The sequence below is a fragment of the Entelurus aequoreus genome, linkage group LG04, assembly GCF_033978785.1.
Source record: "Entelurus aequoreus isolate RoL-2023_Sb linkage group LG04, RoL_Eaeq_v1.1, whole genome shotgun sequence".
NCBI lineage: Eukaryota > Metazoa > Chordata > Actinopteri > Syngnathiformes > Syngnathidae > Entelurus > Entelurus aequoreus.
In genome coordinates this window covers 49,730,474-49,750,349 of record NC_084734.1, presented here as the reverse complement: position 1 = coordinate 49,750,349, position 19,876 = coordinate 49,730,474, and the positions used below count along the sequence as shown (strand labels likewise).

The 19,876-nt window shown below is 38.7% G+C and overlaps 1 protein-coding gene across 3 annotated transcripts in view; it reads right to left on the bottom strand.

Moving 5' to 3' along the window:
• Window positions 1-19,037, bottom strand: part of LOC133648743 (syntaxin-7-like) — a 20,532-nt gene extending 1,495 nt beyond the window's left edge. Inside the window, exons 1-8 of one of the 3 annotated variants that reach the window (XM_062045127.1) lie at window positions 18,903-19,037; window positions 17,369-17,462; window positions 4,512-4,581; window positions 4,315-4,405; window positions 4,103-4,240; window positions 3,537-3,583; window positions 664-754; window positions 459-562 (exon numbers count right to left, since the gene is read on the bottom strand). In XM_062045127.1, coding sequence (XP_061901111.1) covers window positions 459-562; window positions 664-754; window positions 3,537-3,583; window positions 4,103-4,240; window positions 4,315-4,405; window positions 4,512-4,581; window positions 17,369-17,453 — 626 coding nt within the window. In that variant the 5' untranslated portion in view covers window positions 17,454-17,462; window positions 18,903-19,037. Of the gene's footprint in view, window positions 1-458; window positions 563-663; window positions 755-3,536; window positions 3,584-4,102; window positions 4,241-4,314; window positions 4,406-4,511; window positions 4,582-17,368; window positions 17,463-18,684; window positions 18,834-18,902 lie in introns of those variants that run through there. The other 2 variants (XM_062045129.1, XM_062045128.1) reach the window with 2 other exon arrangements.
• Window positions 19,038-19,876: the final 839 nt, after the last annotated feature.

Here is a 19,876-nt window from a genome sequence, read left to right as displayed (position 1 = left end):
GGTGGAACATTTTGCAGAACAAACATTTTTTTGTAATACTACAAAAAGTTTTCAAATATTACTTTATATATTTGTGATTATTACTCCATTTATTGTATTTATAATATTACAAATAATAAAGAAATGCATGGACAGTGTTCCGTCCTCAAACCATGGATACTTGGTTTGTATTATGCAGTTGTGTTATATATTATTTTAAAAACACAAAACTAACCATAGTTCATATGATTCACAATAATAAAGAGAAAAAACTCCATAACTGATATCCATCCATCCATCCATTTTCTACCGCTTGTCTCTCTTGGGGTCATGATCCTGATACTCAGTACTGATAAATTATTGACCCTCTTGCTACAACCCACTATCATGATAAGACAGACATTTTGTTGCATAACTCTTTTACAGTGTTGAACAAAGTGTTCAGTTTACTCGCACACTGTAAAATAAATATGACCCACTTAAAGAAGCACCGTGTGCACAGGAGTTTACCGATCATGTCGCCCTGTTCGTGGACCATCATCCCCAGGTCCTTGAAGATGTCATTGATGTCTGTGATGTCCGACTGAGTTAGCAAACACAAAAATGTAACCCGTTCACACACAAATGTCCCGCAGTTAAGAATAAAATAAGAAGAATAAAAGACAGTATCAAATCGTGGGATACCTCCAGCTGCCTAATGGCGGACTCTCTCTCCTGGATCAGCCTGAGGTCGTCCTCAGTGACCGCCTCGGCCTGATCCTGAACCATGACATCGCTGCATCAACAAATTACCACGTTAATAAATGCACACCTGCATGTAACTGAGGTTCACGCATTACACAGAGAAATTAGGAAAAATTACAATTTTAACTCTGTTTTTTATTAGCAGTGTTTCCCATACATTCATTTATTTAGAGCAGCCCACAACAAATTTGTTGGTAAGAATTGTTTATGCGGAGACACTTATTTTGAAACCTTCTACTTTGACAAGTGTCACGTCCACTTCCAGTTTCGATTGTTACTGTCAGCCGCTTTGTATCAGTATAGAAGTCATTGCTAATGTTTGATTTCTAACGTTTAAGAGATATACTGTATTTGAAGCATTAATAGATTCTTCTAAGTGTGTCCCGTGGTTTATTGATATTGTTTTTAGGGGTTTCCTGTTACAACTTTTTCACTACCGATACGAAACCCATGATGGAGCCTTGAGCAATGGCCGACATTATTGATTCCATACAGAATCAGCATGAATCATACATACTTTTCTTATTTTGTAGTGTGGAACAAAATATTTGATCATGTTATATTAGTCAAACAGAGAACAAATTTAGGTATGAAAAACAAACTATTATTGTTAACTGCCTGTAATAAACTTATGCTGTGTTTAAAAGTTGAACCATCATAGTTATTGTTTTTTGGGTGACACATAGTTGTCATAATAAACCATGAAGTCAAGCTTGACACAGTAAGTTGAATGATGCGGACACGTTTGTTACTGGATACTTTCTACCACGCTTCTGCCTTGGATACTTTGTATGTGTAAGTAACAGGCAGCCATAATTATTTAATAACACTTTATATTGACAAATGTACTGTTTTAGACGGTCTAGCTTGTGTGCTATTGTTTGCTTAGCTGTTGTGTAGCTCCTTGCTCCTAGTAGCCTATTGCCTACCATGTTTACCTTTTGTAAATGACTTGACTAAAATACAAGAAAAGACAAAGCTTACTTATTTGAGGACTGGCTGTCAAGCTTTACACAAGTAAACACACGGTATCGAAGATTATATCATACAGTGTAGCCGGAAAGTATTCACAGCACTTAATTTTTTTCCTAATTTTGTTATGTTACAGCCTTACTCCAAATAAATAGAAATAATATAGAATAAATTAATTTTGTTTTCAAAATTTTACAATTAAAAAAAAAAAAAGTTTTAAATTTGGAAATTAATTAAAAAAAAGAAAAAATCACATGTACATAGGTACTCACATCATTTGCTAAATACTTTGTTGATGCACCTTTGGCAGCAATTACAGCCGCAAGTTTTTTTTTAATACCATGCCACAAGCTTGGCACACCTATCTTTGGACAACTTCGCCCATTCCTCTTTGCAGCACCTCTCAGGTTGTATGGGAAGCCTTGGTTTTCATCTGAGATGTCTCTGTACATTGCTGCATTCAACTTTCCCTCTACCCTGACTAGACTCCCAAGTATCTGTCGCTGAAAAACATCCCCACAGCATTATGCTGCCACCACCATGCTTCACTGTAGGAATGGCATTGGCTTTGTGATGAGCGGTGCCTGGTTTCCCCCAAACATGCCGCCTGGCATTCACACACATGAGTTCATTCTTTGTCTCATCAGATAAGCGGATTTTGTTTCTCATGGTCTGAGAGTCTTTCATGTGCATTTTGGCAAACTTTATACTAAGAAATGGCTTCCGTCTAGCCACTCTACCATACAGGCCTGATTGGTGGATTGCTGCAGAGATGGTTGTCCTTCTGGAAGGTTCTCCTCTCTCCAAAGAATGCGGCATGCTCTGACAGAGTGACTGTCGGGTTCTTGGTCACCTCCCGGAATAGACTAAGATGAATGCAGCAACGTACAGAGACATCGTAGATAAAAAAACAACGCTTCCCATCCAACCTGTTGGTGCTTGAGAGGTGCTGCAAAGAGGAATAGGCAAAGAGGAATGGACGAAACTGCCCAAAGATAGGTGCGCCAAGCTTGTGGCATCGTATTAAAAAAAAACATCAGGCTGTAATTGCTGCCAGAAGTGCATCAACAAAGTACTTACATACATGTGATTTTATTGTTTTACTTTTAATACATTTGTTAAATAAATAAATAAAACTTCACATTGTCATTATGGGGCATTGTGTGTAGAATTGTGAGGACAAAAATGGATTTATTTAATTTTGGAATAAGGCTGTAACATAACAAAATGTGGAATTAGTGAAGACTGTGAATACCTTCCGGATGCACTGTACATACAAACCCATATAATTCCATAGTTGTTTTTTTTGCTGATAACAGATCACTATACAATTTCAATTTTGGATGGGGACACCCCTATTTTAATATGAATATAGTCGGAATGACAGTAGTTAGTAGATAGTATTTGACTGCTAAACAAATGAGCTATTATGGCTAACCTGTACATGTTGAATTAGACTACAGTTTAATTGACACATATTATACACAAGTATATTTGCTTCAGTTGTTTATTTTATTCCGTTTCTATGCATATACGATGCAGACACTGATGTTTTCATTAAATGACAAAATAACAAGATCTTGTACTTGTGTATTTCAGATACTAAACTAAAATAATTCAACGTGTTTATGTCAAAGTTCCCAATTTTTTGAAAATGTTACCTTATTTTTAAATGCAAATGTTTACAATTATGCCTACAGCGTCCGTAAAGATTACATGCCTAGACGTCAGGGTCAATTATGAAAATCGGGTGATAATGTCACCTACCCCCTGCTCACAAATTGGGACGAAAACTTTAAAAAACTTCTTTGGTGGAGGTAATTACAAAAAAAAAGAGTTACCTTGAGAAGGGGGTCACATTTCCATAATGGGCTTCAGGCTGGCCTCCCTGTGGGAAATAATTTGAATAATATCACAGTTTGAACAGATGCCAGTGCTTCCTTTCAGCCATCATCACCATGGAAACCAGCAAGTCTTGATACCAGGCTTCATGATGCAACTTTAAAAGTGAAAACTAAAATAAAAGCACACTGCTAATGTGGAACTGTCTTGCATACTTAATCTTTTACGACAGTAATGTGAAAACATTGCCTTTACATGCAATGAAGGGTTTGAAATGGCCATAGATTGACCTTGGAACATCCATATCCATCCATCCATCCATTTTCTACCGCTTGTCCCTTACGGGGTCGTGGGGGGTGCTGGAGCCTATCCCAGCTGCACAAGGGTGGAAGGCGGGGTACACCCTGGACAAGTCGCCAGCTCATCGCAGGGCCAACACAGACAACATTCACACTCACATTCACACACGAGGGCAAATTTAGTATTGCCAATCATATTAATTATATTTCTATTATTTTGTTTCAGATTGTGTAGGAACTTAAACACTATGGCCCAGGCTACGCACCGACACCCTGGAGCTGGCTCTGACGCGAGCCACAAACTCTCGCTCTTTGTCAGCCGCATCCCGTTGAGTCCTCTGGAAGTTGTTCAGCGCCGCAGAGAAGTCGTTCAAAAGACGTTCTTTTTGGATTTTTCTCTGCCGCTAAAAGACAAGTGAAGTGCGTCAGGCAGGGAGTAAGAAAGGTCAAAGAAAACTTAAAAAACAACACTCAGCACCTGGTCAACGCCCACAGGAAGCGCGCTGAAGGCCTTGATGAGTCGGTCGGTGTCCTTGGCCAGCTGGTTACCTTGTTGCTGGTTCTGTTGCCTAGCAATCAAATACACATTCAGCAGAGTGGTTGATCACTTTCTTACTGGAAGAAATTCAAGTTTACAGCCGTTAAAATTGACAAAGCAAAACACGCCTAACTCACAGCGTCTGATGCAACTGGCCCCCGTCATTCTCCGTTCCCAGCAGCGACAGCGCCCTCTGCAGCTCGGAGGCTGTACAGGACAAAGAGAAGATCTACGTTAGATGGTTTCATTATCAACTTATTTCCAGATGTGCACAATATCTCTTGAATTTAATGTAAACATTTTCATTTGGTAAATTTCAACACTAAAGTTGGAACTGCGAGAAAAAATCTGTAAAGTAATAAAAGTAATAATACAAGACAAATGTAATTTCATGAAGAAGAAGAATTGTATTTTAACGGCATAGGGAAAAAAAAGAACAATATTGGCTGTGCCAACCTGCACGGGCGTAAGAATGAGTTTGGGACACATACTGTGTTGGAAGCCGGCCACATTCGTAAATAGTTTGAGCAGAAATAGGTCATAAACTAACTACAGCACAAAACATTCACAAAATGCTATGTGAAAGGAAATGTTTTTTAAGCAAAAACTTGATCACATTAAAAAAAACATTAAGGTGAAAAACTGATTGTTCACTCTGTACTGTCCATTTAAAACACAAAGCAGTTTGGTCAATGAAGATAAACTCTAATAAACAAGCTTTGTTTTTCTCCAACAAAACCATGTCATGATCAGTGCAACAGTTTGGCCAAAAAAAATGAACAAGTTACAAACGATACCTCTCACGACAAATACACAAGCTTAGTGCCTCACTGACAACTCAGCATGCTTTTTACTTTACAGCCTACATTGAAAAATGTGAAGGTATTGCGCTAAAAATACGATGACATAACATTTTAGACATTGTAAAAGGCATTATTTGGGAACAATAACAAAGTAAACAATCGAATAATGGACGAGTGACTCTCTCAATAAACATATGGCAAGAAGTTATTAACAAGTCATAATAAAGGCAGCATTATCTACACGCCGTTTTACACATTGCCTGCTGCATGTGTCCACCTGTCCATAACGCTCTCAGTCACAGCCGTGAGTAAAGGTCTGGGGCCAGTGACACGACGATGTGTTGCACGTTCAAAATGAAAGCATGTCAGTTAAAGATTTCAAATGCTTCTGTCTCCAATATTGCCTATGCCTACCTGAATCATCCGTGTTCCTAACTGACTAATACATTTGGCCCGTGCACCTGACTCATGCTCCTGAGAAAGCATAACCTCCTCTCCCCCAGAAAGCGGATTTGCATGATTTACAAGAGACGTATTTCCATTTTTCTCCAAAAAATCCCACCCGTGGCTACACTTATCTTGGCAATCTAGGGCAGGCCTGGCCAACCCGCGGCACGCGAGCCTCATGCGGCTCTTCAGCCGGTTTCTTGCGACTCTTAACTCTATTACTGCCCACGAGGTGTAGGTGGGACAAACTCTTTGATGTCGGTGGCCCACTTGCCGCGTTACTGTACTGTAGTATATCTACTGTACCTGGCGTTCGCTGGGACGAAAAACACTACATTTCCCAAAACGCAGCGCGACCAAGACGCACGGCCGCTTCATTGACTTCCGCGTAGCAAAGAGGGCGTTTTCTCAAAATCTAGCTTGTAAAACACTGTGGCTTTCAAAACGCGGTCTCTTCTATCGGCTGTGACACTAACGATGCGGCGTAGAATTGTTAAAAAGCCGTCCTGAGTGAAAGAAAGATCATTACGAGAAAAAAAAAGGAAATACTTGGATTACAATACTCGGATTACTTTTTTCGCCTGGCTTAAGCCGGTTTGAGTTGCACATAAGAAGAAGAAGCCGAAGCCGGTTTGAGTGACGTCAAACATGCATGTGCGTGAGATCACAGTAGTAAACAATTTGTGACAAGTTCGCTCTCAAAATGGCAGGAAAAAAGCACAGCAAAACGAAAATATGAAGAAGAACACAGGACATTTTTAACCGAGTGGTAGAGTTTATATTTTTTTTGTTGAACGTAATGGCAAGCCATTCTGCCTTATATGTCAGGCGTCATTAGCGCATTTCAAAGCTTCAAATCTTCAGCGTCACTTCAGCTCACTCCGTGCTAACATCGACCAGGAATTTCCAAAAGGGACAGAACTTCACAAGCACAAGTTGGCCACTTTGAAAAGTCAGGCAGAAAAGCAGAAACAGTTTTTCCAAAAATTTACGAAGCACTCAGAGACCGTAACGCTTGCATCATATCAACTGGCTTGGAACATTGCACAGGCTAAAAAGCCATACACCAGTATGTGTGTGTGTGTGTGTGTATGTGTGTGTAAGGGATGGGGTGATGTTAATGTGTGCCCATGTGTAGGATGTGGCTGTTTGCAGTAACACAGTAAAAAAAAAAGTGCCTCTTAGTCTCTGACTGGTTGGCCACCCCTGATCTAGAGGAAACCCTGCAAACGTCACAATTCTTTGCCAAAACAGACAGACACGAAAGAAAATGGATGAAATTCCAAAAACAGTCAGTGGCAAATAGATGAGGTTTTGGAAGGGATTAAAAAATTGAGAGGACTTTTTATCAGTGTCCACACTCTGCCTCCTCACAGACACGCTCCTCGATACAGACGTCACAATCACCTTATAAACTAACTAAAATGATTGCCCTCTTCCTAATCCCCGACGAGAAATTATAAATGTTGACTCCAATTGAACAAACTAGTCGAAATTGCCATAAATGTGCCAGGACTGACACAAATTGGGATCATGTTTACACACGGCTCCGCATGCAACGTCATGTTTTGTGCACATGCAGGTGCATCAAGGACGCACACGTTCGGTCTACATTAGACATACATAGAAGTCGCTTACCTTTTGGTAATGTGAACAACTACATAAAAAGTTTGGATTTAACAACAAATCTGAATTGAGCATCACTAGGGATGATGCTCGAAACCGGTTTTCCCGGTTGTTCGATAAGAAAAGAACCGAGTCCTCGGACTCAAATCTCTTTTTGAGACCCGGTACCCGTTATCGAGACCATTATAGTAAAGAAAAAGAGTTGGTTCTTTATTCGAATCCCTGAGAACGAATCCCATCCCACGTACAGGAAATGCCCGTGGGACGCAATGTTATGCCCATTTGATTGTAGACTCTTACTGACACCTTATGGCGATATGAAAATAATACACGTCATTAGTTTGGGCGCACTTCCGGGTTGAGACAATTGAGAAGTAGACAAGTTGTGTTAGCTCCTACAAGCCTTGGAAAAGATAAGTCTGTAAGTAAACTGTTTAACTTGTTTATATAACTCAGTATTAAGGTGGAAAGTGTTTCAATTTGATAGTAAGATGTCTATTGAAAAACGATTTTTGTGCACCGTTTCAATGGATGTTTTGAGGACTTAAAATGGCTGCCAGTCGTATATTTCCACCATCGAAATAGTTTCAACACTCAGAAGTATTTGTTAGATGATAGTACTGTTTATTTGTGTGAAGCTAATATTTACATATTGTGTATTACATTTCAGTATGTTAATTGAATAACATAGCTTATACATTTGTCATTGTGTGTATTTCAGTTTAAAAAAATAAAAAATAACAGTCCAGTGCAAGACAAATGTAAAGATAGGAAAAGACAAAGCAAGATCAACAACAATAAAGAGCCTATATGGATTAATCTGCTTTGGAACTTTATTAGACATCTTGGATTGTTTGTTAGCTGTCTGCCAAGCTGTATAAGCTCAACACGAATAGTGAGGGCAGAACAGGCAATATGCAATTATTGCCAGGCTTAGCTCTCATGTAAGGGAAGAAGAATTGTTGATTGATGAATGTGGTGTTCTTAGTGTCATAGTGTGTGTAGTTACTTTTTTCAAATAGCAGCAGAAGTGCACTTTTTGGAGAGCTGTATTATTTTCAGTTTTGTGGCCAAGGGACTGATTTTATTTAACACTATATTATTATTTATACACCTACAGTGATCACAGAGACAGGTTGTGTTTGTGTTACTGTATATATTTGTTTTTCTGAAAAATCCCACTTAATATACTTTGGGTAACAACTGTAAATATTTTTTTTTTTAGGGGGGTAACAGTCAATATTTATTTTTTTATTTTATTTTTTTCTTATAGAATAAAAGTGAGCTTTTGTTAAACCAAACATTGTGTTTTTTTCCATATACAATAACCTATCTGGAATCGATAAGGAATCGGTTCGATAAGAGGATTCGATAATGGGCTCGAACTTGATAATTTCTTATCAAACATCATCCATCACACTCTGCAGTGTTATCGTAGCCTCAGACTCCCCCAATAGAGGTGCACCCAAGAAAAGGAAAACCACCACGGTGCAAGTGAAACCACACACGGCACACAGCTCACAAAAAGGAGAAAAAACAATCAACAATGGCCTTATGCCAAGTACAAGCCATTCGACCGCAGCACCCATCATGTGAAAGTTCTTTACTGGCGTTTTATTTAACCTATGTCCTTCTTGGGCTGGACGATTATGTCAAAAATACTAATCACAATTATTTTGCTTGATATTGAAGACGCGATTAATAACACGATTTTTCATTAAATTGAAAACATGACTATTTATTGTACCACCAACACTGAACTTTAAATATGATTATAAGAACAAACGTAATGAATAAACAACAATAAGTACAATTATAACAACAATACATTAAAATAACAATAGCTATGAGAAAAAAACCTAATTGTTTTTCCCCAGAAAAAAATTTGGAATTTTGTTTTTTACCATTTACATTTAATTTACCACCATAGAGTGTGTGCTTTTTGTGTCATAAATAAAATGTTTGTTAATTAAATGCAAAAAACCTCACATTTATGGAGTGCCAAACACCTCTGGACAATTTTCACTAGTATTTTAAGACAACGCATAATAATTATGTAAATGTTTAAGTACATTATGCTTTTGTAAGGAATTTTTTTTTTTAAACATTTAATTTATTAGCGCAGTCAGAGCAGCTGAAGCGCACAGCGCTGTTATTGTGAATCAAATCAAATCAAATCAACTTTATTTATAAAGCACATTTAAAATTTACCAAAAGGGTAGCCAAAGGGCGGGGGAGGGAGGCCTGGCTAATGCCTACGTACAGGGCATTGCAGTAGTCAAGACGAGTTGAGATAAAGGCGTGGATTAATTTCTCAAGATCATGTCCTGACAGAAACGCTTTCACTTTCGCTATTTGGCGTAGTTAATAAAAACTTTTTTGTACGACGCTGCTGATTTGTTTTTCAAACTTAAAATCTGAGTCAAACTTTACCCCCAGGTTTGTGACACAGTCACTAAGATACGGGGACAGAGTGCCGAGGTCCACGCTGAGGGAGGGAGAGCGACTTGGACATAACTTCTGTTTTGCTTTTATTTAGGCTCAGGAAGTTAACTGAAAGCCAGGCTTTGATGTTGTGCAGGCAGTCAATGAGACGTTGGACCGTGGTATTTTGTGAAGACGAGAATTGTGCTGCTGTTCTAATAATATAACAATACATTAACATAACAATAGCTATGAGAAAACAATAAATTGTATTTTTCCAAGAACATTTTTTTAAATCCGTTTACCTTTTACACTTATTTAATAAATAAAAGTTAATAAAATGTTTGTTAATTAAATGCAAAAATCTATTGCTGCAATACATCTTTGGAAAATGTTCACTAGTATTTTATGTCAAAGCATAAAAATCATGTAAATGTATCAATAAGTGTTTAAAGTACATTATGCTTGTTTAAGGTACATTTTTCATTCATCCATCTATTCATCTTTTTTGAAATCTTTAATTTGTTAGCGCAGTTAGACCGGATGTTGAACACAGCACTGTTATTGTGAAAGGGGGAATTGTGCTGCTGTTCTGAGCTTAACGAGTAATAATATAACAATAAATTAAAATAACAATAGCTATGAGAAAACAATAAATGTAATATTTTCTGGGGGAAAAATGTACTCCGTTTTTTACCTTTTACACTTTTTTTTATCAGTATAGAGTGTGTGCTTTTTGTGTCATAAATAAAAGGTAATAAAATGTTTGTGAGTTCAATGCTAAAATCCTCACATCTATTCCCACACAGCAGAAGACTGCTATACGGATCCGCCTTCAAGTCGCCCAACCCGCGTTACTGTCACATTCGTTTTGGCTCCGCCTAGAGGATACAGCTCCGCCTCTGAAAATTGTACGGTCAGACAGCTGATCCTGAGCGGACTCGTGTCTGATTCGCATACGCGGACGCGACAAACTAAACCGGCGCGCGCCGCCTAGAGTTATAGGCTCCGCCTACGCGCGCTGAGACGACCAATGTCTGCACCCGCAGACGTGGACGCGCCTACTAGCGTGTACGCGCATGAGCCAAGATCTCTGGACTTTCTTTGCTGGAACACGAACGTAAGTATAGATTTATTGATTTAGTGCTACATTCGCAGTAAAGATCGGCCTTTGTGTTTCCATCATCATTTATGTATGATTGTAATGACGTTGTTTGATATTAGGACTAGCAGTAAAACTTTATATTCTGTAAAAAAAGGCTTTTATTTCCAGCGCCGCCTCCCAGAATGCTTTGCATGGGGACGTGCGTCTGACGTCACGTATTCAGAAAATTCGAAATGGCTGCACGCGGGAGGTGAGGCCCGAGGGAAGAAAAGTGGAAAAGAGTGTTTTTCGTCAAAAAACCCACACAACGACGGTCATTTTTTCGCCGTGCTATTGTAAAATTGTCTTTTATCTGTGTTTTGTGAAGCCGGTGAGTAACGTTCAATACAGTTAACTTAGGCCATTTTTTTGTTAGACGCTGTGAATGTGTGTAGGTTACATGCTACGACATTCCACATATTTCCAACTGGTTGAAACGAAAGCGTATTACTTTATTGTCAGTGTTGTTTAGGCCCAGGTCGCTATTACTTCGTTATAACAACGTAACGTTAACAGAGTGGAAACAGCCGTTCTTTGCTATTAATATGAGTGTGTATTATTTCTTTCTTTGTTCTTTAGTGGAGCTCGAGATCCTGTTTACTGTGGACTAGCTGTGTGTGACGCCATGTTGTTTTTGTTTCCATTACAAAAAAAGGTATGTCTATGTGTTTTTTGGCATAGTTAATTGTAGAAAAAAATATAAAATGAGGTGATGTGAGTGGGAAAAATTGCTGCACATATTAAGGATCCTTTTTCTTGATCTATATTTTTGTTATTTGCTGATGTATATATTTTATATGCTGTTTTTTATTTAATTTATTTATTAGAGACTATTTTATGCTTTATTTACCTTTTTTTATTATTATTATTTTATTTACTATTATTATTATTATTTTCACATGTAAGCATAAATAATTGATCATATTAGTACATTGTTTGATTGCTTTGCTTAATGCATTCCATAATTTAATTCCACATACTGATATACTGAAGGTCTTAAGTGTTGTACGTGCGTACAAATGTTTTAAATTACATTTCTCTCTAAGATGATTATTCTCCTCTTTTTTTGAGAAGAATTGTTGTATATTCTTGGGTAGCAGGTTATAGTTTGCTTTGTTTATAATTTTAGCTGTTTGTAAATTCACTATGTCGTGGAATTTCAGTATCTTTGATTCAATAAATAAAGGATTTGTGTGTTCTCTATATCCAACATTATATATTATTCTAACTGATCTTTTTTGTAACACCGTTAATGAATGAAGTGTACTTTTGTAATTATTTCCCCATATTTCTACACAATAACTCAGATATGTAACACTAGTGAACAGTAGAGAATATGAAGTGATTTTTTGTCTAGAACATGTTTTGCTTTATTCATTATTGACGTGTTTCTTGCTACTTTATGTTGTATATTTTTTACTTGAGATTTCCAGTTCAATTTATCATCAATCATTATACCTAGACATTTGGTTTCATTTACTCTTTCAATTTCTATTCCGTCTATTTGTATTTGTGTTTGACTTTCTCTTCTACTGTTACCAAATAGCATTATTTTAGTTTTACTGAAATTCAAAGATAATCTGTTTTTGTCAAACCATCTTTTTAATTTGTTAATTTCTTCTGTTATTATTTGTATTATCTTCTGTGTGTTCTCTCCTGAACAAAACGCTGTTGTATAATCCGCAAATATTACTAACTTTAAATCTTTTGTAACTTTACAAATGTCATTTATCTAGACATTGAATAATTTAGATCCTATATTGATCCCTGAGGTACACCACAGGATATATTTAGCCATGTAGACGAAACCACCACATTAATATTAAAGATATGGTTAACATTCTTAGTGCAAAAGATATTCCCCTCTCCTTGTATCCCTTCTCCCAGCTCCACCGTCTCGCCGAGTGCCAGCAAGAGTCATGAGTACTTGTCAACTCGACTCCTCAACTGGAGATAACTTTCTAGGTAAAGACTGATCTCCAAAATAATATCTCAGCATCCAGTAACCATGGTTAACAGATCACAACCATTTAATACCAATTTATCTCCCTTAGCACCTCACCATGGGGAAGGATGTATTCATATGCCTTCACCAGCACCTGCATTAAACATGCAGAGAGTTACACAAGGTAGGGACTGATCTCTGTATACACTACACCCATAATTTCAAACCCTACTTTACGATTGAGCTGAAGTTCTGACTATTATGACCTGTACTTTTACCTTTCTTATAGTTCTTACCACCTTGGGGCACCATTCAGGTAAAATCTCAGCTCATCTTACTTGCTTATTTGTATACACTAACACCTGTGCATGCTTTTGTCCACGTTGTTCCTTTGACGATGAATAAATACCCCTTTTCTTTCTTTCTACATTAAGGGTGCCTTTTCATCTGATTAAATTTATAATGAACAGCGACATTGCGGTTGTCCCAAGTGGATGGTATGATGACAGGATGGTTTTCTGGCCCAGCTATAAAAACACCGACAGAATTGAAAGGGCAGCTTTAAATGAGGAGCAGCATGAGCCAAACTGGCCAAGATTTGACGTTTCTGTTGTCCGAACTTGTGGTATGCAAATTCATAATCTTCTTGTTTAAAAATAACGTCATAGTTGCTTCTCTTTATGCTTGGAATAACCTATTGTGTCTATGTTCTGACCAGGTGTCTTGTAAGAGAGAGACCTGATTTATCATCATCAATAATAATAATATTCTGTTCAGCTCTACAGCTAATTTGAAACTCATGTTCATTTTAACATATTCAATTTTAGACAACTACAAAGACGCATTAAAAATAATGCAACAATATGGAAAGGGCTGCGACACCTCAGACCTGCAATCTGAGGCAGAGAACGAGGAGCTGCCAGAAAAAAGGAACAGGAAGCCAGTGTAAGTGTGTTCCGTCTTGTTTTTGTCATGCTTCTACAGTAATAGGAAGGTTATTTCCGGTAGCATTCAAAAATAGACCAGAGATGCTTGTACTATATGTATATTTGGCAATTTTGGTATTGCAATAATCCTAATGATATGGTTACCCAACAGCCATCGTCTCGGGGACTCAGATGATAGCGAAGAAGACCCGGGAAATAGTGACCTCACATCTCTGGGGTTGGCAAGCCAATTGCACAGGCAGAGTAAGGAATAATCTCTTAACATCGAAAACAACAAAACCACCAAAAGATATGGTTAACATTCTTAGTGCTAAAGATATTCCCCTCTCCTTGTATCCCTTCTCCCAGCTCCACCATCTCGCCGAGTGCCAGCAAGAGTCATGAGTACTTGTTAACTCGACTCCTCAACTGGAGATAACTTTCTAGGTAAAGATTGATCTCTGAAATAATATCTCAGCATCCAGTAACCATGGTTAACAGATCACAACCATTTAATACCAATTTATCTCCCTTAGCACCTCACCATGGGGAATGACGCAATCATATGCCTTCACCAGCACCTGCATTAAACATGCAGAGAGTTACACAAGGTAGGGACTGATCTCTGAAATATTAGTGTATAGATAGGCCCCTTGGGTATTACCAGTCATGGTTAACTGATGGCTCTCTCACAATGCCCACCTCACTAGGAACGGCAGTCCCTCCTCGACTCCCTCCACCCCCCTCACCAGCAGCCCTCAACATGTGGCAGACAGAGGAGCCTGGATCCAGCCTGGCCTACAGGCCAACATGGCGAGGGGGAAGAATGGCCGACAACATTTCCTGCTCTGGTGAGCAATAACTGACAAATACCGGATGGTCATTCTGTGCCACAAATTTTGGAAAAAATTCAAATTCACAAGCAATCACATATTTTCTTCAAACTTTGTCAATAACTTTTGTCATTAACTAAGGTCAATAGCTAATGTCAGGATTATGAGTAATGAGGATAAACACTGAAACATGTTAATTTTATACTGCTGTTTGTCAACAGCGCCTGAGGTAATCCACATCCTTAGCCTGCTGGAAACTATTAAGCACAACCAAGACCAGCTGATTGCGAAGGTAAACTTCTTAAGCCTTGAATAGGTCAATATTTCATAATGACATTGATTTTGATTCATTATTATTTTTTAAAGAAAGAAACAGCCTACATGGCAGCTTTGTGTGATTAGAGTAAACATTGCTACATTTTCTTGTTACATTTCACCTGTTTGCTCTTTAAATACCACTTTTAATGTTTTTTATTTATTTCGATCATATTTTTTAAAAATGTGCCCTGGGGCCGTTAAAAAATGACCTGCAGCCCGCAAATGGCCCCCGGGCCGCACTTTGGACACCCCTGGCCTACACGAATACAAACATAGAATGATAGTACAAATATAATAAGAAAACAATGTCAACCTCCCAAAGTTGGGTTATGGATATTTATTTATGCTCCCCACCCCCAACCCCCCGCCGCCGTCATCCAACAGAGCCAAACAAGTACTCTGATCAAGGAACCAAATAACGATATTGTTTAAACATTTTGGATGTCTTGCACACCTATACCCTGATCACAAATTCATAGTTTACGCACCTTATTTTAACCACCTCCAGTAACTTTAAGTCACGTTTTTTTTTTCAAATGTAATCTCCTTAATACCTATCACATATTTTGTATTGTGTAAGCATACTTGGCTTTGGATGCTACATACCATAAACATAAACGTATCTGTCTTGTAATCTTGTTTGATTACAGGTGCTGTGAGTAAAAATGTGTTGACAAGGTCAGCCACGGACGCTGAGGTCACCAAACACGCCATCAGGTGGTTCAACATGGTGGGGGATCGGGCAACGAGGAGACGAGTCCCGCTTCCACCTCCTCAGGAGGAATAGAGATGTATATGTATAAATAAACAACCTTTTATTGGACTTCTTGTCATTCACCAGTTATTCATTTTCTGATATGTTAGCTGTGCATGGAGCAGCGTTTCCTTGAAGTTGTAGCCTAATAGATTAAATATGTATATTTACTTTTTAAATATATATTATATATATTTACTTTATAGAGTGAATTGACCATTTTCTGTTTCTGCCTATTGACAATATTGTTAGTTTAAAAATACAAGGCAATGCATATGTAAGCCTATATTGCTGTAGTAGGGCTTAGTGAATTTTTTAGTTGCCTATTTTATCCTACAGCAAGAACAGAAGGGATTTTGAAAATAAGATAAAGGGGTCCAAAACGGCCAGATGAGCCAGGGTTTTTATGAGTCCGTTGCTGGGCCGCGGCGGGAGGTTAGGCTTTGATGTTGGGTGCGGAGTGAATGCAGCGCGCCGTCACGGCGCACCCGCCGCGGAAATAAGGCTTTGATCATGGGTGCGGAGCGCATTCAGCGCGCCGCCACGGCGGATCCGCTACCTGCCGCCGTGGCGGATACGTTCCTGAGTGCAAATGGACGCCGATGCTGGTCCGTTTCGCGGTTCCGTTTCGCGGTTCCGTTCCGGAAAGCGCGATACCTGCGCGGGGGATCCGCCGCGGAGTGTTTTTGCTGTGTGGGTTGGTGCAATACATCTTTGGAAAAGTTTCACTAGCATTTTATGTCAAAGCATAAACATTATATAAATGTATCAATAAGTGTTTTAAGTAAATGATGCTTGTATAAGGTACTTTTTTAAAAACCTTTAATTTCTTAGCGCGGTCAGACCGGATGTTGAACACAGTGCTGTTACTGTGAAGGGGGGAATTGTGCTGCTGTTCTGAGCTTGACAAGTAAGGAGACGACTTGAGGCTGTTTAAAAAAAAAAGAGAGAGAGAGAAAGAGAGAGAAACTCTCAAGTTGCGACTGCTGCCTTGTTAGTACGTTGATCTTACACCGATAATGTAATTTACAACACCAGAAGATGAGATGTGTTATGGGTGTTCTTGCAAGTGGACGCCTCGACATTGGTTAGTTGAGAACGGCGCGATTGACTGTTTCGGGGAATAATGAGCAGCCCCATGGTGACCATAATGACCCAATTATTTTCCCAAACAAATGTTCATTCTCCTCACAATCAGCATTTCCCTCACATTTCTGTTAAATTTCCGTCGTATTCTGCATTTAACAGCGGATTTTCTTTAATTGGCCAATTCTGTGATTCCGTCTGCAGTTATGTTAACGAGGAAATCATATGACCTTACTTATTTTGTTGCGTTTAGTGGTTATTCATTAAGCATACTAGAGCTGTGTCAAATACAAAGTAGCAACCATAATGGCATCCCAAACTTCGAGTAGACGTGGTCTTTTTTCATTAATCCTATTTTTTCAATTAGAATATTTTTATGATCGTGTGATGTCAAAATCAAAATCGTGATTAAAATGTCATTAATTGTCCAGCCCTATGTCCTTAATGAGTTCTGTGTACAACATGAGTGACTTAAGTGTCCCTGTAAGTTCCGACTTACACTAAAACTGTCCTCGTGGAACACATTCGTAAACCAGGTACAGCCTGTACTATCTTATATGAATAAGTGTGTGTGTGTGTGTGTGTGTGTGTGTGTGTGTGTGTGTGTGTGTGTGTGTGTGTGTGTGTGTGTGTGTGTGTGTGTGTGTGTGTGTGTGTGTGTGTGTGTGTGTGTGTGTGTGTGTATTACTGAGCAAAGTGAGCCTCTGGATGTTGGAGCTGATGTTTTGGACCAAAGCATTGGGCTCCTCAGGATACCCAGCCTGGTAGGACATGATGGACAACTGGAAGAAACAAGAAAACAAGACACAGTTTTGACTTAAAGCAGCTGTTTGCACCCTATCTCACCCTATTACGGCTTTTAGGATGGAATGACATAACTATGCCTGCACATAACACACATGCATGCGCGCACATTAGCTTTGTGTTGTTGTCAGCTAATGACGGTGATTTAACAAAGTTAAGCTACATTTGTTAGCTATCATTGAATGTATATTGTATCCTAAAAACATTACTGCAAATTGTTATTTGCTTCTCTTGGACTGCTTTTGTGTATGTGCAAGTGCTCCATGTGTGTATGTGTGGACGAGACAGCGGTGAGTGACAAGACTGTACGCCAATCGAATTCGGTAGAAAATGGATGGATGGATGATTAGTCAATGTGAAAAATACACTTAAAAAATATATACGTTCTTTTAAACCACTAATGGTAACATCTCAATTCTGTACACTGCTGCTGGAATTTTAATTTTCCTGAGGGAACTCTCCTGAAGGAATCAATAAAGTACTATCTATCTATCTATCTATCTATAAACTAGCCAGGTGGTGTTCTTGTTATCCAACCATCTATTTCCTACCGCTTGTCCCTTTCAGGGTCGCAGGGGGTGCTGGAGCCTATCTCAGATGCATTCGGGAGAAAGGCGGGGTACACCCTGGACAAGTCGCTACCTCATCACAGGGCCAACACAGATAGACAGACAACATTCACACACTAGGGCCAATTTAGTCTTGCCAATCAACCTATCCCCAGGTCCATGTCTTTGAAGGTGGGAAGAAGCCAGAGTACCCACGCAGTCACAGCGAGAACATACAAACTCCACACAGAAAGATCCCGAGCCCAGGATCGAACCCAGGACCTTCGTATTGTGAGGCACATGTACTAACCCCTTAACCACCGTGCTGCCCATGTTCTTGTTATATTTTTTGTTTAAAAAATGTAACTTTGAGCAAGTTGCAACCTGCCTCTTTAAATGTATACATTAGGTTTCAAGTTACAAATATAGCAAGATCTTACCATGCACACACAAAATAAAAGAGCAGATAGCGGGATGTCAGAGGCTAAAGGTTACTAAGCTAAACAAATCACGTGATTCGTAGACACTTCCGGCATGTAAAAACGTCTCCATAATAAACGGGAGGATTCCGCTTGATGCTTTCACTTCTCCATAAGGTCTTCCCAAACAAGATAGAATATGTGGTTTGTGACAGTATGACAATATGACCTACTTGTGTGTTGACGTGTTTTACGTGAAGATGTATGCCGCCTTTATTTCATCTGGACAAGAAGCTGATGCGCAATCACTTAGAATCGTTCAACTCTTGTTTTTTTAAAGGTTCACAATCACTAACACTTACTGACTAACTGCACTCAACATACACAAACTATAGAACGTGTCAAAAGTAACCTAAAGGGGTACAAAAGTGTTAAAAGTTTCGACTTTTACCTTCACAGCAGTGATGACTAGCCAGGCTGCTGCTTCCTGGTTCTTGACGCCGCCTTGTCACGTGTTGTGACGTGACGTCAGCAGTCAACTCACGAGCACATCACAAGATGAAAAAGCACAACCCTTTTTGTTGTTGTTACTTTTCTCTTTTGTGAAGGACTTGTCCTGGGTGTGCCCCGCCTTCCGCTCGACTGCAGCTGGGATAGGCTCCAGCCCTGCCGGAAAATAAAATATAGTAACTGAAAGCCCTAAGAAACAGCAAAGTAATTTTGTGCCCATATGACAATATTTACAAAAATACATTTCCATGACTATAGCAATATCGTTTTAGAAAAAGCATACTTATAACAAAAATAATAAAATAATTTATATTATATACATATAATATATTTATCACACATGTTGTACTTATATCATTGTAAAAGCTGTTTTTAAAAACTATATTAACCATTATGGATCTTAATGCTTTTCTTTTAGTATTCACAGCTGGTGCATGTTCAACACAAGAAGTGAACACACAGCCATCAGAAACTGCTGGGACAAGGAGAAGATGTAGGATGGAATTAACTTTGCTTCTTCTTTTTGGTCATGGTGAATTGTGTAGCTGTACACATGCAATGTAATTCTATAAATGAATGTTCTAAAATCAACTATATTACTCTGTCCAACAAATTGTGTGGGAGGAATTGTGCAAATCTTATCAGAAATAACCACATTTAAGTAGTGAAAGAATAGAGTCACAGGTGAAATATATGTTTTATAGGAGAAGCATTACTCTATCAAGTTGTTTTTTATGGTGATCATTTTGCAGATGGAGTACATACAATAGTGCCATGCTTTTAGTACATCGACTTTCCTGACCTCTGAGCTGGTCCCCTGAGGTTATCTAAACAGAGTCCACGTAATCAAATCTTGTTTGTTTGTCAGGAACGACAAGAGTTCTAAATCTCCCCTAGTAATGTTTGCGTGTGTAG